Raw genomic sequence first — 17,754 nt, 5'->3', positions numbered from 1 at the left:
TTTTTTTTTTATGCAGTTTACTTAGGTATATTAGTAAATTAGTTATGCAAGGTATATGAAACCAATTTACTTACAAATCTCTCTATTTACAAGAGTTGTATTCTTTTCACATTGTCCTGTAGACGTTACAGCAAGAAAGAAAAGTAGTCAGTTATTAGTGCTTCACATTTTTATTACACAATTTCTTTACTGCAAACCAACTTCTTTTTTTTTTTTTGTAAGTTCACTGAGCATTTATTTTGCATCTGTCCTGTTTATGAATGCACACCTCTATATGTGTACATTGTGTGTATTATTTTATTTGTATAGTAATTTAATACTACTACTATTAATAATAATTTGATACTTTTTTATATTTAAAGTTTTCTATATTGTGCAACCTCACCTTTCTTTGAGCTATCTTGAATTAAATATTGCTTTAGTTTAAAGTATCTTTCATGGTCATTATATGTTGTTTTGTTGGTAGTCCAGCTCACATTTGCATCCCCCATCAGCTTTACAAACAAACTGTCCACCTTTATTTCTTTGGTTACTTCCAAAACAAGTCATCCCTCCACAATAATAAAAGTATTGCTTTCATTAATTGGGTCATAGTGAAGACTGAGCTTTTTGATGGATTTTGACATTTTATTTTCTACGTCTGTACACTAGACATTCAAATACAGCGCAGCTGGGAGGCTCCTCTCGTTTGCCTGGCTAAAGAAGGATTGTGAAATAATAATTCCTGTGAAATAAAAGGTGGGTTGAGGGTGTGACGCTTCCTACAATTGCCTCGTTAGCAATCTTTAAACATTGCGTAACATTGGCTATTCCACAGGGTTTTATAATGTTCAGTTTACTTTAACCTCCTGAAATTGCTGTTGCATGGTGTGCCAACTTTGCAATGACATCACTTCTGTTTTATATATATATATATATATATATATATATATATATAAAATCAACAATTTAATGTACTGTTAACACATTCGCTCTAGAAGAAGGATGGTGATCATGTCTGATTCTAACCATAGGCCTATTTCATTATGTGGTCATGTATGCAATACATATGAATTAGCAAATAAATAAAATTATTGTCACATGCATGACAATAGGTTTGTAATTTATTCAGAATAACAGTTACCACTATTAGCACATGTATAATTTATTAATGCATGTTTTTTTTTTAATCTAAAATGATACACAAGTAACTTGTTAAAGGTGCAATGCGTAATATATACATTGATCTATTGACAGAAATGCAATATAATATACATAACTATGTTTTCAGAGGTGTATAAAGACCTTACTTAATGAAGCGTTATGTTTTTATTACCTTAGATTGAGCTATTTATATCTACATACACCGCGGGTCCCCTTACATGGAAGTCGCCACCATGTTTCAGTAGCCCTAAATGGACAAACTGCTCTATTTTATATATATATATATATATATATATATATATATATAAAATCAACAATTTAATGTACTGTTAACACATTCGCTCTAGAAGAAGGATGGTGATCATGTCTGATTCTAACCATAGGCCTATTTCATTATGTGGTCATGTATGCAATACATATGAATTAGCAAATAAATAAAATTATTGTCACATGCATGACAATAGGTTTGTAATTTATTCAGAATAACAGTTACCACTATTAGCACATGTATAATTTATTAATGCATGTTTTTTTTTTAATCTAAAATGATACACAAGTAACTTGTTAAAGGTGCAATGCGTAATATATACATTGATCTATTGACAGAAATGCAATATAATATACATAACTATGTTTTCAGAGGTGTATAAAGACCTTACTTAATGAAGCGTTATGTTTTTATTACCTTAGATTGAGCTATTTATATCTACATACACCGCGGGTCCCCTTACATGGAAGTCGCCACCATGTTTCAGTAGCCCTAAATGGACAAACTGCTCTACACAGCGCGTTTCGTCACTTTGTTGTTCTTGCAAATAAAACCCTGACACAATGATGAACAAGTACATTAATATTAGCAATAACATCGATTTATTAAATAAGTAAATATAATTCCTTAATTTACCTTTGTAAAGAAATCTCATTGCTCTCTGCTGTATCAGACTACAACATCTTAGTCCATTGAAGATGTATGTTGAAAGACTTATAGAATAAATAATTCTTCAATCGTATCACTGATTGTTATGGCAGCTGAAATCTGAATGGATTTGCTAGAAAGGCTTACGAGAGCAGTATTTCTTATTGTAGTACAATAGTTATTGTCCTGTAGACATTACAGCAAGTATATTATATCCATTCTTATTCATTATTTCTTTATTCTTTACTGCAAACATCTCTTTTTCAAGCATGATCTGTCTCAACTTTAACTTTATACTTTGACTTTTTATTTTGCTTAAGCCCTGTTTATGAATTCACACATCAATGTGTATTATTTTATTTATATAATCATTTAAAACATTTAGAAAAATATTTCATAGATATTTATGTGTATTTTTTGTCCAATGTAATGTGCAATTAGGTTTTGCTTTAGTTTGAAGTATCTCTCACGGTCACAGTAGGTTCCCACAGGAAAGAAAAATCAAAAGTGAGATCTCTTTAATATCTCAAATATTTCTCCTAAACAGAAATGAGGTTACTTTAAGATCAAATGGAGATTTTTGCTTGAGTCTCCTGTTTCTCAAACTTGTCTCCTGAGGCAAAAGCTCTAACACTCTCACATTTGTCTCCTTTAAAGCCTTAGAAGATATCTCAACAACTTTACACACTGTGCTCAGATTTTTCTCCTTAGCTAGAGATTCTGGATCTCCCCAAAAGTTTAGATTACAGATCTCAACAACTTTACAAAGTGTGCACCAAGTCAAGTATTTGAAAGGCACTAAATAAAGGGGGGAAATAATAAATTCAGGGTTAAAGGCTATATTGAGAGAGAAATTATGCAGAAATAAGGATAATGTTACTTTTAATAATGTTTATGTACTTAGGCACATAATTTGTTGTTGGAAATAGTAATGTACCGGATGCCTTAATCAGAACTGATTTACAGAAAATGTAACCCTGGAGCTTTCTTTGCTGAAAGGCACATAAATGACTTATGACTCAGTCTTGATTATTAATTAACTAATGTGATTATTAATACATGTTATATGGTAAAAATGCTTGAGCTCATATTGAGGCATTTGACTTGGTGCACACTTTGTAAAGTTATTCAGATCACTTCTGAAATTTAGAGGAGACAGATGTGAGAGCTCCTGGGTCTTTAGTGTAAGAGAAAAATCTGAGCACAATGTGTGATGTTGTTGAGATCTCTTCTAAACTTTTGAGGAGACACGTGTGAGAGTTCCAGTGTCTCTAGCTAAAGAGAAAAATCTGAGCACAGTGTGTGATGTTATTGAGATCTCTTCCAAAACTTTAAAAGAGACAAATTTGAGAGATCCAGCGTCTCTAGCTAAAGAGAAAAATCTGAGCACAGTCTGTTATGTTGTTGAGATCTTGTTTGAAACATTGGAGGAGACAAATATGAGACCACCAGCATCTTTAGATTAGGAGAAAAATCTGAGCACAATGTGTGATGTTGTTGAGATCTCTTCTAAACTTTTGAGGAGACACGTGTGAGAGTTCCAGTGTCTCTAGCTAAAGAGAAAAATCTGAGCACAGTGTGTGATGTTATTGAGATCTCTTCCAAAACTTTAAAAGAGACAAATTTGAGAGATCCAGCGTCTCTAGCTAAAGAGAAAAATCTGAGCACAGTCTGTTATGTTGTTGAGATCTTGTTTGAAACATTGGAGGAGACAAATATGAGACCACCAGCATCTTTAGATTAGGAGAAAAATCTGAGCACAGTGTGTAAAGTTGTTGAGATCTCTTCTAAAGCTTTAAAGGAGACCTTTCTGACAGTGTTAGAGTTTTTGTCTCAGGAGACAAGTTTGAGAAGCAGGAGATTGAAGCAAAAGTTTCCATTCAATCTTAAAGTAAACTTATTTCTGTCTAGGAGAAATAATTGAAATGTTAAAGAGATCTCTTTTTTTATTTAATTTTTCTTCCCTCTGGTTAGCTTCAATGTCATTTATCCACGCCATTTCAATCAAAGACAGTACATGCATTGTCATATTTGAAGTTGTTTTATGTAGACAGTGTTTTATTGCACAATGATTTAACAGAGGAAACCATAAGAAGTTTTGGGCGAGAGCAGGCGGCGTTCGGGCTGTGTGTTTCTCCCTGCCCGCGGAATGAAAAAAGATATTCGGGTGGGGACACACACAGTTTGTGTGTTGTCTGCTTGGGAGCAAAGCAGGCAGAGTCTGCCGAGAGCTCTCAGGGGAGCTGACTCAGGGCTTGGTGCTGGGAGCTCCTTGTTGCCGTGTAATGCTAGCGACCGCTCGGCCTGCGGTCTGTGGAGCGGCCGCCATCTCCTGTGGCACTTCAACTGCCTGGAGATGCTGGCCGTGTTTCTAGCAAAGTTGAAACAAGTTCTCCCGGACCTAAGAGGTCGCCATGTGTCGGTGCGCACCGGCAACACAGAGGCGGTCTCTTATATCAACCACCAGGGAGGTCTGCATTCGTGCCCCCTTTACAGGCAGGCGCACCAGATCCTTGTGTGGTCCCAGGGCAAACTCCTCTCGCTGAGAGCAGTTCACATTCCTGGGCTTCTCATTATGGGAGCAGACATCCTGTCAAGGCAGGGGCCGAGGCCCGGGGTACGGAGAGTTTTGGCCAGGCTCAGGTGGACCTGATTGCGACTCGAGAGACATCGCACTGTCCCCTCTGGAACTCTCTGACTCATCCACCTCCACTGGGGCTAGATGCCATGGTGCAGACTTGGCCGAGGCTTCGTCTGTACGCCTTTCCCCCAATTGCTCTGCTCCCGGGAGTTCTGGAGAGAGTGCGCCGGGACGGAATCCGACAGACGGAGTATGGTTCTTGAACCTGATTTCCCTTCTCAACAGCTCTCTTTGGGAGATCCCCGTCAGGAGGGACCTCCTCTCACAGGCGGAGGGCATGATCTTTCACCCCCGCCCAGGGTTGTGGAAGTTATGGGTGTGGCCCCTGAGGGGGCACAGCTCGTAGCTTCCGGTCTCTCAACCGAGGTTGTTGAGACCATCCTCCAATCCAGAGCTCCCTCCACGAGGAAACTGTATGCCCTGAAGTGGAAACTTTTCACTTCTTGGTGCGGGGACCGCCAGCTCGACCCGGTCAACTGCCCGGTTGGTACAGTTCTGGAGTTCCTGCAGGCCCTTCTCTCTGCAGGGTTGACCCACTCCACCCTGAAGGTCTACGTGGTGGCCATTGCGCCCTACCACGCCCCTCTCGGTGGCCAGTCAGTGGGCATACACCCCCTGGTTACATGTTTCCTCCTCCGTGAGCTGAGGCTGAGGCCTCCGGCAGAGAAGCTTATGCTAAGCAGTGGATCAGGAAGCTATTCCAAAGCCTCGAGTCCTCTGATCTCCCCTCTATTTTGGGGGTCAAGACACACTCCTTCTGAAGTTGGCCTTTGGGTGGGAGGTCCTTGCCTACTTTGTCAGGTGCCTACCTGCATTCTGCGTGGCTCCTTCTCTTGCTTTAACTGTGCTCTTCCACACTAGGCAGGGACTTGTAATTCTGGCGGCGTGGGTATTCTCGTTCCCAAAGCGCTTTGACGCAGCTCGAGTTCCTGAAGGGGAACGTCTCCAGGTTACGTATGTAACCATGGTTCCCCAAAGGGAACGAGACGCTGCGTCTCGGTGCCATACTTCCAGCATCCCTGCCAGTGCTTGCTTCATTCCTAGAAGCTGACGCCGGTTCCACCGCACGTGCTTTTAACCCTTTGTGGTCGACAAACGCGGATACGTGTTTTGTGGCATCTTCTCCTGATAACACCGAAAATAACTTAAATTACACTTTCAGTTTTGATCTTACAGATAAGAGCAATACATCAATCGAATCTGTAAATGGTCTACTTTTATTTGTATACACACATAATAGCAACAAAACTTTGTTCATTTATAAAATATAGAAAACAAACAGGGTGTGCTGTCTGCCGCCTTGGTCTGCATGATCATAAACACGAGTAAGTCTTTTTTTATTAACCTACTTGTATTAGTTTTCACATAACTTGTACACATTTAACTAGTTAGACTTTCTCCAAACTATAATTCCTGACTAAATGTATAATCAAGTGAAACATTATGAAGTTTCATTCACAGCATCTAAATGTCACGATGCCAGGATGTGTTTTTTATGTTCTATAACAAACAGAAATACGATATAAAAGTAATATGAGTTATAATGTTACGAGCCTAATGTCAGTAAGAATGATTAGTCAAAACTTTACTGTGATAGAATATTCTCGGTTCACGAATATAGCCATATATGTTTATAACTATAGTTTTTGGATTGTATAGGCCTACATACAAAGCATGCTTGTGTTTATGAATGTAACTAAGCTTCTGTTCATGAAGATCTGCTCTGGTGTAAATATTTTGAATGTGTTATACCCGTGTCTTATGGAGTAATGACGCTGAAATGTTTGAAACTGTTTCAATTTTCGTTTGGAACTGTGGCTGCATCACCGGCATCTTGCACAAGAAAGGCACACGCATGTCGATCAGTTTTAAGTTCGCTGCAAAATCATACTGAGTAAGTGCACAGTATAGTAATTGTAATTGTATTATTCCTAGAATATGTGGTAATATTAATGGTGGTTGATAGTGTTGAAATGTAAGAATTGGCATTATGTTTTCTCATGAAGTATGCATACTATACTAAGGTAGCTTAGCATAGATCATTGAATCTGATTAGACCGTTAGCATCTCACTCAAGAATGACCAAAGAGTTTCTATATTTTTCCTATTTAAAATTTGACTCTTCTGTAGTTACATCGTGTACTAAGACCGACGTAAAATGAAAAGTTGCGATTTTCTATGCCGATATGGCTAGGAACTATACTCTCATTCCCGTGTAATAATCAAGGAACTTTGCTGCCGTACCATGGGTGCAGCAGGCGCAATAATATTATGCATATCTAGCCATATAGGCCTAGAAAATCGCAACTTTTCATTTTCTGTCGGTCTTAGTACACGATGTAACTACAGAAGAGTCAAGTTTTAAATAGGAAAAATATAGAAACTCTTTGGTCATTTTTGAGAGAGATGCTAACGGCCTAATCAGATTCAATGATCTATGCTAAGCTACAGCTAAAAGTGCTACCGCCAGACCCGGAGATCGGCTGAATGGATTCGAAAACGGTAAAACTCAACTGTTTAACTCTAGGGGAGTTGGAAAATGAGCCTATTTTCAAAAATAGTGGAGTGTTCATTTAAAATGCACAATAATAGGCACTGAGCTTGCAGATAGAAGGCATGCAGACATTAAGTTCTCATTGACAGCATAAATGGTGCTCAGAGGTTTGGCTGGTGAAGGAGTCTAATAAGGCACATTAGGAGAGGATTCTTTAGTACTTTGATTTGGATCATAAACTGGTGCAGAAGGAGCCGGATGGAAACCAGGCTGGATGGCATGTTGATTTGGATTTGGATAGACCCCTGCAGCAGCTCCTGGATAGGGCAGCACTGTAGGGTCATACAGATTGGGGTAAAGTCCTGCAGGTGGAGGAGGTAGTTCGCCAGGAATAGGCACAAGGTTAGGCTGAGGTGGTGGATATGGCTGGAATCCTCCAGGTGGGCCTTGCCATGGACAACACTGTTGTTCAGCTGGAAGAATGACCACAGGAAATTTGACTTCTGGATCTGATGCAAAAGACACATCCAGATACACCTGAAAGATAATCATGTTTTTGCTTTACTCTATGATAGAAAGTATTGTTAAGCTGAACTATTGCTTTAAATATGGCAATACTACAGAAGACAAAATAGCACCTTGAGTTCATACTGCACTTTTAGAATTCTGCAGTTTTCAATGGTGACAGTCAGGTCATGTGGAAGGGTCATGTCCACTATGAATTTTGACTTTTCTCCAGAAGGGATGCGATCTCTAGTCTCTTTGACTATATCCTTAAATGCTCTATTAGTGCTCTTGCCAGCGATGAATGTCTGTTGCTGCTTGAGGCTGTACTTTAGCTTGACGTCACGAGATGAAGAGTTGTCAATGTCAACAAAAACTCTGATTGTTTCACCTGCATACATTATTACAATTAGAGACAACATACAACAATAATAAAAAAATGACTATAGTCAGTTTCTATACAAGTTGCAAATTTAAATTATGCAAAAATTATTTACAGATGACACACAGATATCCAGTGTGTTTAGAAGAACACAGTAGCTGAATATCAATGGAAAGTGAACTAATTTTGATCAGACTTTCACTTGAGAATGACTAGAATTTGAGATGCTATACGAAGATATTGCTCTGCTGTTATTTTTGTCCCTGAGCAAATTATTAGTCTTTATTAGCTGCATTACTTTTTTAATGCAGATTAATCAGTCTTCTCAGCAAATGTTTTTCTATTGTAGTTTATGCCCATGTCTTCATATCTAATAAAAAATGTATGCATTTCAAGTGAGCATACATTTTTTTATACAAATTTTGAACATTTTATTTGCATGTTCCTTGGTAACTCTCAGAATTTTTATGCAATATCTCAAAATGGGTTAATGGAAACCCAACAATTGACACTGCAGGCTAGCATCTTCAGTTTAAGTAGCTCTGACAGAGAGCTACACATGTGACATGATCACCTTGCATATAGCCAGTTTTTTCAGCTGTTACAGTCATTGACATTTTTCCTGAGCCAAAAAGTTTCATCATCTTGTCTTGTGTGCCAGATTGTGGTTGCTGTATGAAAAAAACAACAACATATTGAATCGAGTGAACTAAAATTACATTAATTTCCTCTTAAGTTTTAAATCACAGACACATACTTTATATCACATTACTGGAGTTCTGATGACAGTTTATAAACCAGATAGATCCAGTCCTTGATTATGATTGGCTGAGCCATGTTCAAACACATACCTGTGACCTCTTTACATCAGTTTTACTGTGCCACAGCGTCTATGTGTTGCTTGGCAAACATTCTGCTATCAGAATTACATTGCTTGGTGGATGAATAAGATGTATTATATTTTGAAATTAATAATATTAATAATAATAATAATAAATTGCTGCTGTGTTTACTTTATGAACAAAATAAATACCTGATGGAACAAACATTTTATAAAAAACAATTAGCCACTCATTAGCCATGCCCCTTAGCCATTCTTAATTCACTATATACTACAGCTTATTGGGACTAATTGCTTTAATTAACTGATCTCTTTATTAATGTGAATCAATAGATGAGTCAAACATGGTATTGTAATTCATACCAGTAGGTGATCTTCGGTCCCATAATTTCTCAGCACAAAGGTTAATTCTGTATGTGTAGCAGATGTTGACTTCCAAGGCCTGCTCAGCTTTACTGTCAAGACATACTTAACCCAGCCATGAAATCCTTTAAAAGATGGAGGCATATTTCTGAAATTATGGAAATATAAAACTCTTTAGTTTCTGACAAGCATTACAGTGTTTAATATGTCATATAAACAGTACATATGCATTAGCAAAAAGTATAGATATATACACACACTTTCAGTCAAAAGATTGGACACCCCTTGTTATTAAGTTTTTTTTAAATGTTTTCAACATTGTATATGAAGACATTGAAATTGAAAGAACAAACATGGAATTTTGTAGTCAACAAACATGTTAAATAACCCATAATCTTTTATTTTTATTTTCGATTCTTCAAAGTAGCCACCTTTTGCTTTGATGACAGCTTTGCACACTCTTGGCATTCACTCAGTCAGCCTCTTAAGGTAGTCACCTGGAATGGTTTTCCAACAATCTTGAAGGAGTTCCCAGAGGTGTTGAGTACTTGATGACTGCTTTTCCTTCACTCTCCTGTCCAAGCTGCACAAGTTCACATCCTGTGTCCTGCCTCAGAAAGATGGACAAGCGGATTCTACCATGTTCAGTGCCTGTTCTTGTGTAGGTGTGAAGTATTCAATGGGCGTTTTGCATATCTATGAAGGGTGCAACACCATTCGATGAAGATCTCTCACACAGGGCTGAAAGGAGAACAAAGGCAACTGCAACAAGTCTGGACCAGAAGACTGAAGATGACAGCTGCACAGTACAGAAAGCATGTTTTCATGGACTGTGTCACCTTTTGCCTCTTTAGGTGTTGCCTCTTTTCTTTGTTGGAGCTCTTCTTGGGTTTCTGCCCTCTCTCTCTCTATTCCCCCCTCTCTCTATCTCTTTCTCTCAGGTAATATTTTACATGTTGGGTACAATTAACTATGCTTTACCATCCTTCATCTATTTTGTAACCAATTCAAGTGTAACCATAACAAAATATTGTTATTAAACCATTTCAATTATTAATTATGTGCTAACTAGTCTTGATTCAAGGTTAATATTAAAGTGCTACCTATTGCAATACAATAGTCACACAATAGCAACGCTCTCCCACATATTTAGCTATTCTAACTGCGCTTATTTCCGTCGTTGGTATAAGTGGCAGTGGGTGGTAATAGACTAGAAATGTACAGTTTTATACCATCGTGCTGATAACGTTTCTTTAGTCATTCGGCAATCCTACAGCCTGAACCACCATAGGGAAACCATCCTTACACCTCCTCCTCCATGCTTCACAGTGGGATCCACACATTCAGGAACCGTTCGATCACCCTCTTTACGGCGTTTAGAAACAAAAATCTCTAATTTCCACTCATCAGACCAAAGGAAAGTTTGTCACTAATTAAATGTCAATTTTTTTGTGTTTCTTGGTCCAAGCAACTCTCTTCTGCTTTTTGTTCTTCTGAAGTAATGGTTTCTTTGCCACAATTTGACCAATAGGCCTGACTCACAAAGTCTCCTCTGAACAGTGGATGTTGAAATATGTCTGCCACTTGAACTCTGAGAGGCATTTGTAATCTGAGGTGCTGTTAATAGGCATTGAGGCTGGTAATTCTAATAAACGTATCCTCTGCAGCAGCGGTAGCTTGTGGTCTTCCTTTCCTGGGATGGTCCTCATAAGAGCCTGTTTCATCATAGTGTTTGATGGTTTTGTCAACTGCACTTGGGGATATATTCAAAATTCTTGAGATTTTTCCAACCTACACTCTTAAAAATAAAGGTGCTTCAAAAGGTTCTTCAAGCGATGCCATAGAAGAACCATTTTTGGTTCCACAAAGAACTATTCAGTCAAAGGTTCTTTAAAGAACCATCTCTTTCTTACCTTTTTATAATCTGAAGAACCTTCTTTCGCCCCAAAGAACCTTTTGTGAAACAGAAAGGTTCTTCAGATGTTAAAGGTTCTTCTATGGCATCGTGAAGCACCTTTATTTTTAAGAGTGTAGGCTCACTGGAAATACTTGCCTCTATACGTGCCTACATTTCTGCAACACCGTAATTATATACCTATATGTACAAATCACTACTTTCACACAAGTATGATACAGGTACAGAGTTGATTAATAAAGGCTAATTATCACACAATTACTTGCAGAATATTATGTTACGACTTCAAAACAATTTTAATATCCTGCACAGTTTGAAAACTGATACTTTCGAACATTGTCGTCACATATACGACATCATACCAGACAGCGCGCTACATCTGCCAGGCTTTCAGCTGTTCAGAGCAGATCGCGATGCAGAATCAATGGGGAAATCGCGTGGCGGCGGGACATGCTTTTACATCAATGAAAGGTGTTCTGCCCTACAAAGGCAAAAGACCTTAACTCGCTAGAGTGTGAAACTGAGAAAAATGACTTTAAAGTTTTTTTACTTGTCCAGCCAAATTAATTATAGGTAGGACACTGGAAATTTGAAAATTAGATGTTTTAGTAATGAAAATGATCTACATTAAAAAAATTGTGAGCTCAAAATTGATTTTTTACCACTGTTTTGAAGTTAATGTACTCTGCCTTTGCAATTGTCTGCAAAACGTGAGAAGTCACACTAAGGCAAGAGGCAGTAACTTCCACATTATCAATAATTGGTTGCTGATCATCATTTATCATTATCATGATCATCATCATAATCATTTACAAAATCGTTATAGTAACACCTGTATAAAATCTAGTGATCATGGGCTGTCTCATATAGGCTATTGCATATAGTAATGTGACTGTATTAAGGTTTATTATTATTAGTTGAGGTTTATTATTTAGACTTCAGCTCGGCTTTTAACACTATCATCCCAAACCTCCTCCTGCCCAAATTAACTCAGCTCTCCGTGCCTACCCCCGTCTGTCAGTGGATCACCAGCACTGGACCCCTCACATTCAGCACACTCCCTCTTTGAACTGTTGCCGTCTGGTCAGCGCTACAGAGCACTGCACACCAGAACGGCCAGGCACAGGAACAGTTTCTTCCCTCAGGCAATTCATCTTATGAACACTTCACAATAATTGTCGAACACACAACACTGTTTATACACGTATATACTTATTTATCTAACTTACATAGTTTACATTTTGAATTTGCACATAATACACCTGTACATGCAAAAACAGTCTATTGTAATATACCTGTACATACAATTGTCAATCTGTATATTGTTATTCCCTATTTACTTGTTCTATTTTTATTCTTTTATTATCTGTGTTTTTGTCCTGTCACTGTCATTCTGTTGCACCGTGGAAGCTTCTGTCATGAAAACAAATTCCTTGTATGTGTAAACATACCTGGCAATAAAGCTCATTCTTATTCTGAAAAAATTAAATAAAAAATAAATATACAGCTTCATATGCATAAGTTTTCTAATTCAGTAAACAGTTACTCCATTGCTCACATGATACAGCGTTGCACTTGAGTGATGAAGAGCTCTGGTACGAACCCCGTGAAACTACGGTTTGACAAAAGAGCTCAAATCCGCATAAGGAAGTTAAAATAGCACGGCTGCATCAACAAATGCGTTTTTATATCTTTTTTGCATTTGTTAACACTATCGGGTATGTTTAGGGTTGGGTTTGGTGTAGGGGATATTTCCAATATGATAGAGCATTATCCTTTAGTGACATTCCCTGGATATTTGAATTCTGAACAGCCGCAATACATACCTTAAGCAACATAATAAAAACACAGCAATATGTGCCTGTATCAATGTAATAAAAACATGCCACGGTCACGTATTGAATGTGTTTTAGGGTCACTCTTTGGAAATTTCACTTTGAAACTGCTGAGAAACATGCAGTAAGATAAGTGATTACGGTGTATTTTCATGAGCCTGATTGGATTTTTCAGATTGACTGACCTTCATTTCGTAAAGGAATGATGGAATTGGGACAGAGGGAGGTTTACCACTGTGTCACATCAACTTTCCTTTTAATTACAATGTTTAATCATTTGGGAATTATAAAAAATTATTATTATTATTTAATCGTTGTGGAAATCCCAATATTACCTGATACAAGACTTCAGCTGCTCATCAGTCCGTAGTCATCGTTGTATGACTCTACTTTTCATGACTGGTCATACATTTTCAATAGGAGACAGATCTACTGGCCAGTCAGTCACATCCTCATGTGTCTACGAAACCACACTGTTTGAGCATATGCAGAATGAGACCTGGCATTGTCTTGATTTATTAACCATGGACTTCCCATGAAAGACATCTTATTGATGGCAGAATATGTCTCCATACAATCCCAATATATGGCTCCACCTCAATGGTGCCTTCATACATATGCAATTTACCCATGCCATTTGCACTGATGCACCCCCATACCATGTCTTTGCCATTGACAATTAGATTTTTGTTTCCCCCCAAAACAAGCTGAAATGTGGACTCATTTGAGCACTGCACACATTCCCACTGTCTTTTTGACTATCTGAGATGAATTTGGACCTTGAGAACTCGCTAGCTTTTTTGTAAATAGAGATTCAAGTTGCATTTCTTGATGAAGCGGCAGAATGTGTTAATTGATAGTGGTACCCCTGAGCTCATGTGGCTATATTTAACACTGCAGCATGACTGTTTTTCATGCAATGCCATCTCAGGGCTCGAAGCTCACACACATTCAACTGAGGTGTCCTGCCTTGCCCTATGCATACTGAGATTTATCTGTATTCCCTGAATCTTTTCACAATATTATGCATGGTAGATGGTGAAATGCTTCAATTCTGTGCAATTTTGCATTGAGAAATGTGATTTTTGATTTGTCTGACAATTCTCTCATGAAATTTGGCACAAAGTGATGAGCCATGATCCAGCCTTCCTGGTAAAGAGTGAGATGCCTCTTTTAAACCCAGTCATGATCCCCTCACATATTACCAATTCACCAGCTTGGACTACTTTAAAACAGTTTAACATAGATATTGTATAAAATGTTTTCACTTTTATTATGCCTCTGTGACAACATTTTTGGAGTGTTGCAGCCATCATATTTTTTATATATTTACAAAATACATTTTAGTTGGTCAGGGAAACATTGGATATCTATTCTTTGTACTTCTGTCAATTAAATTAGACAATTAAAGATAATTAACAAATCACCGATTCTTGATGTTATTACATTTTACAAACTGTCCCAACTTTTCTGGAACTGGGGTTGTATAATAATTAGTAATTAATATGACTGACATTTGCTTTTCAGAGGATGGTAATAATCTGTGGGTCAGTTTTGCTTTAATGTTATAACTGCTAGGGAACTGGAAGGAATTTGTTCTGTAAATTGTGTTCATGGGCTGTGAATTGCACCTGCTGAATATTATTTCTCTGCACATATTTACACAATAAGGAACAAAAACAATTGAAGATGTATTTTGAAAAGCACATCAGTAGTATCACTCACTGTTGAGGCAGCTGAAATCTGAATGAAAAAACATGACTTCCTGGCCTAATCACTGGTCCATCTGATGAACAAGAAGGCATGTTAATATATTACTATATTAATAATTGAGTTTAAAAAAAGCATATTTAGTTTACTATCAGCAAACACTCATTTCAGGTTTCATGTACCTTACGAGAAAATTGTATGTAATTTATTTATTTTATGCAGTTTACTTGTAAGGTATATATGAAACTCATTTACTTACAAGTCTCTCCATATAAAAGAGTTGTATTTTTTTCATTATTTCCTGTAAACATTACAGCAAGACATAAAAGTAGTCAGTTATTAGTACTTCTCATTTTTGTTACACAGTTTCTTTATTGCATACCAACTTCTCTTTTTTGAGGTTGTACGTTCACTGAGCATTTATTTTGCATCTGTCCTATTTATGAATGTACACATCGATATATACGTGTGTATATGTGTGTATTATTTTATTTATATAGTAATTTAATACTACTAATATTATTACTACTGATAATAATTTGATACTTTTATATATTTGAAGTTTTCTAATGTGCAACCTCACCTTTCTTTGAGCGCTCTTGAATGAAGTATTGCTTTAGTTTGAAGTATCTCTCATGGTCGCTATAGGTTGTTTCGTTGTCACCTGATCCTTCAGTCCAGCTTACATGTGCGTCCCCCGTCAGCTTCACAAAAAAGCTGTCCACCTTTATTTCTTTTGTTACTTCCAAAACAACTCGTCCCTCCACAATATCCCCACTAGTAAAAGTATTGCTTTCATTAATCGGGTCGTAGTGAAGACTAAGCTCTTTGATGGATCTGAACATTTTATTTTCTACGTCTGTACACTAGACATTCAAATACAGCGCAGCTGGGAGGCTCCTCTCGTTTGCCTGGCTAAAGCAGAATTGAAATGTTTGTGCAATAAAAGGGTGTGATGCTTCCTACACTTGTCTGGTTAGTAGTCTCTGAACATTACATAACATTGGCTATTCCACAGGGTTTTGTAATGTTCAGTTTACTGTAATGGTTAGCCTCAGGTCCTGAGATTGCTGTTGCATGGTGTGTCAACTTTCAAGTTAATAATAATAATAATAAAAAATAATAATAAAAAACTTAAGTTAATGTAACATTAACACATAAATTATGTTTACACATTTTTGTTGGTGTTAGTATTGTCACAATACGCTGGAGCACGGGAATGAGGAAACGAGGAGATGAGGAGATGTGGAGATTTCACAAAACGAGAGTCTTTAATAATCCAACAGGGAATCACAGAGCACAAGGAAGACGTTCACAACAAGTAGACCCGACGAAGAACTAAGGAACAGACAGGAACTTATAAACACAGGATAATTACAAACACAGGTGAGCGGAATCATCAATCAACTAAACAAGAACAGGAAACATGACCAAAAAAACAGGAACTAAGAGAGAGGTAAAACACGACAGACAGTCCAGAATCCTGACAAGTATTATTATTAGTAGTAGCAGCAGAAGTAGTAGTAGGTCTATTATTATTAATAACAATAATACAATTACAGTTAATAACAGTCATAATAACGGTTAACATAATAATAGTGAAATACTCAAATTATAAGTTCACTTCTGTAAATCTGCTATCAGCAACATTATAATAAGTGTTTACATTGAAGGTAATAAAAGAATGTTTTCAAAATAATGTTCTCAAATTAGTTAACACAAAACGTATATCTTCTAGGCCTACTTTAACTTCAGGAGGATGAAGATCATGTATGGATTCTAACTATAATTCATTTTGTGGTCATGTATGTATGTACAGTATGTATGCATGCATGTATGACGCATGAGCAAATAAATAAAATCATTGTCACATGCATAATAATAGGTTTTTAATTCATTCAGAATATCAGTTACTACTGTTAATTAATGAATTTATGTTTATAAATCTAGAATAATAAGCAGGCAGTACATCCAACCGGCCTCACAACCGCAGACCACGTGTAACCACCCCAGCCCAGGACCTCCACATTCAGGGGTCCTCATCGGGGTCTTGACCTAACTGCAGTTCGTCGTCATAACTGACTTGAGTGGGCAAATGCTCACATTCGATGGCGTCTGGCACTTTAGAGAGGTGTTCTCTTCACGGATGAATCACGGTTTTCACTGTGCAGGTTAGATGGCAGACAGCGTGTATGGTGTCATGTGGGTGAGCGGTTTGCTGATGTCAATGTTGTGGATCGAGTGGCCCATGGTGGCGGTGGGGTTATGGTACTACATTAACACTTAACTTAATACTATTAACTAATAGAGAAGCAAGATTAACTAAGCAGTAAGTAGTAGCAAATTTAGGACAAAGCTAGTTGCTTATTAGATATTTGATAATTATTAAATAAAAATATCCTCATTGAGAACTACTTGTGAACTATGACCAGTTAATAATTGTTAACAAGTAACTATGTGGCGGTGGGGTTATGGTACTACATTAACACTTAACTTAATACTATTAACTAATAGAGAAGCAAGATTAACTAAGCAGTAAGTAGTAGCAAATTTAGGACAAAGCTAGTTGCTTATTAGATATTTGATAATTATTAAATAAAAATATCCTCATTGAGAACTACTTGTGAACTATGACCAGTTAATAAAGAATAACCAATTAATTACTAATCACAACAGTAGCATCTTAAAAGTGAACTATTGGGTTATTTGTGGTAATTTGTGGTAACTAATTTATGAATTTGATATCCCCCAAATAAGTCGGCTACATTTTAAAATTGTGACTACTACTCTTACCAAAGGATGGATGTTCAAACATAAACATAGAATAATAATAAAAATGAAAATTCACTTAAAATGTTAATCATTAAGAAGTGATGCTGACAAGCTCATGATTGAATTAGTTCACAATTATGATTAGTGTCAGTTCAGTGTCAATGTATCCCACTCCAAAAGACCTACTGGTAAAATATCACTAGTGCCTTACACAAATGTATGACTGTACAGTATGTCA

At 37.2% G+C, this 17,754-nt stretch overlaps 1 protein-coding gene and 1 long non-coding RNA gene across 2 annotated transcripts; one reads left to right on the top strand and one right to left on the bottom strand.

Moving 5' to 3' along the window:
* The first annotated feature begins 1,801 nt into the window (after positions 1 to 1,801).
* Positions 1,802 to 11,613, top strand: LOC107575124 (uncharacterized). Its single transcript, XR_001607809.1, has 3 exons — positions 1,802 to 1,897; positions 4,110 to 4,114; positions 11,602 to 11,613. It is a non-coding gene; the product is annotated as an uncharacterized lncRNA (long non-coding RNA).
* LOC107575123 (arrestin domain-containing protein 3-like) lies at positions 7,269 to 15,606 on the bottom strand. The gene is made up of 7 exons (XM_016261538.1): positions 15,328 to 15,606; positions 15,004 to 15,045; positions 14,760 to 14,820; positions 9,285 to 9,432; positions 8,655 to 8,751; positions 7,833 to 8,089; positions 7,269 to 7,731 (listed from the first exon to the last, which is right to left on the bottom strand). The coding sequence occupies exons 1-7, from the start codon at positions 15,587 to 15,589 to the stop codon at positions 7,381 to 7,383; spliced, it is 1,218 nt and encodes a 405-aa protein (XP_016117024.1). The 5' UTR covers positions 15,590 to 15,606; the 3' UTR covers positions 7,269 to 7,380.
* Positions 15,607 to 17,754: the final 2,148 nt, after the last annotated feature.

The sequence above is a fragment of the Sinocyclocheilus grahami genome, unplaced genomic scaffold (assembly GCF_001515645.1).
Source record: "Sinocyclocheilus grahami isolate Dianchi unplaced genomic scaffold, SAMN03320097.WGS_v1.1 scaffold2475.1, whole genome shotgun sequence".
Lineage (NCBI taxonomy): Eukaryota > Metazoa > Chordata > Actinopteri > Cypriniformes > Cyprinidae > Sinocyclocheilus > Sinocyclocheilus grahami.
This window is presented reverse-complemented; position numbering and strand designations above follow the sequence as displayed.

Bases quoted from the DNA above. Each gene is read 5' to 3' on its own strand.
- LOC107575123 (XM_016261538.1), bottom strand. From the start codon at position 15,589: ATGTTCAGATCCATCAAAGAGCTTAGTCTTCACTACGACCCGATTAAT. The intron at 15,046-15,327 runs GTGAGGTTGCAC...TAATGTTTACAG, and splicing joins TCAAGAGCGCTCAAAGAAAG to GAAATAATGAAAAAAATACA. The intron at 8,090-8,654 runs GTGATCATGTCA...TAATGTATGCAG, and splicing joins AAAAACTGGCTATATGCAAG to GTGAAACAATCAGAGTTTTT.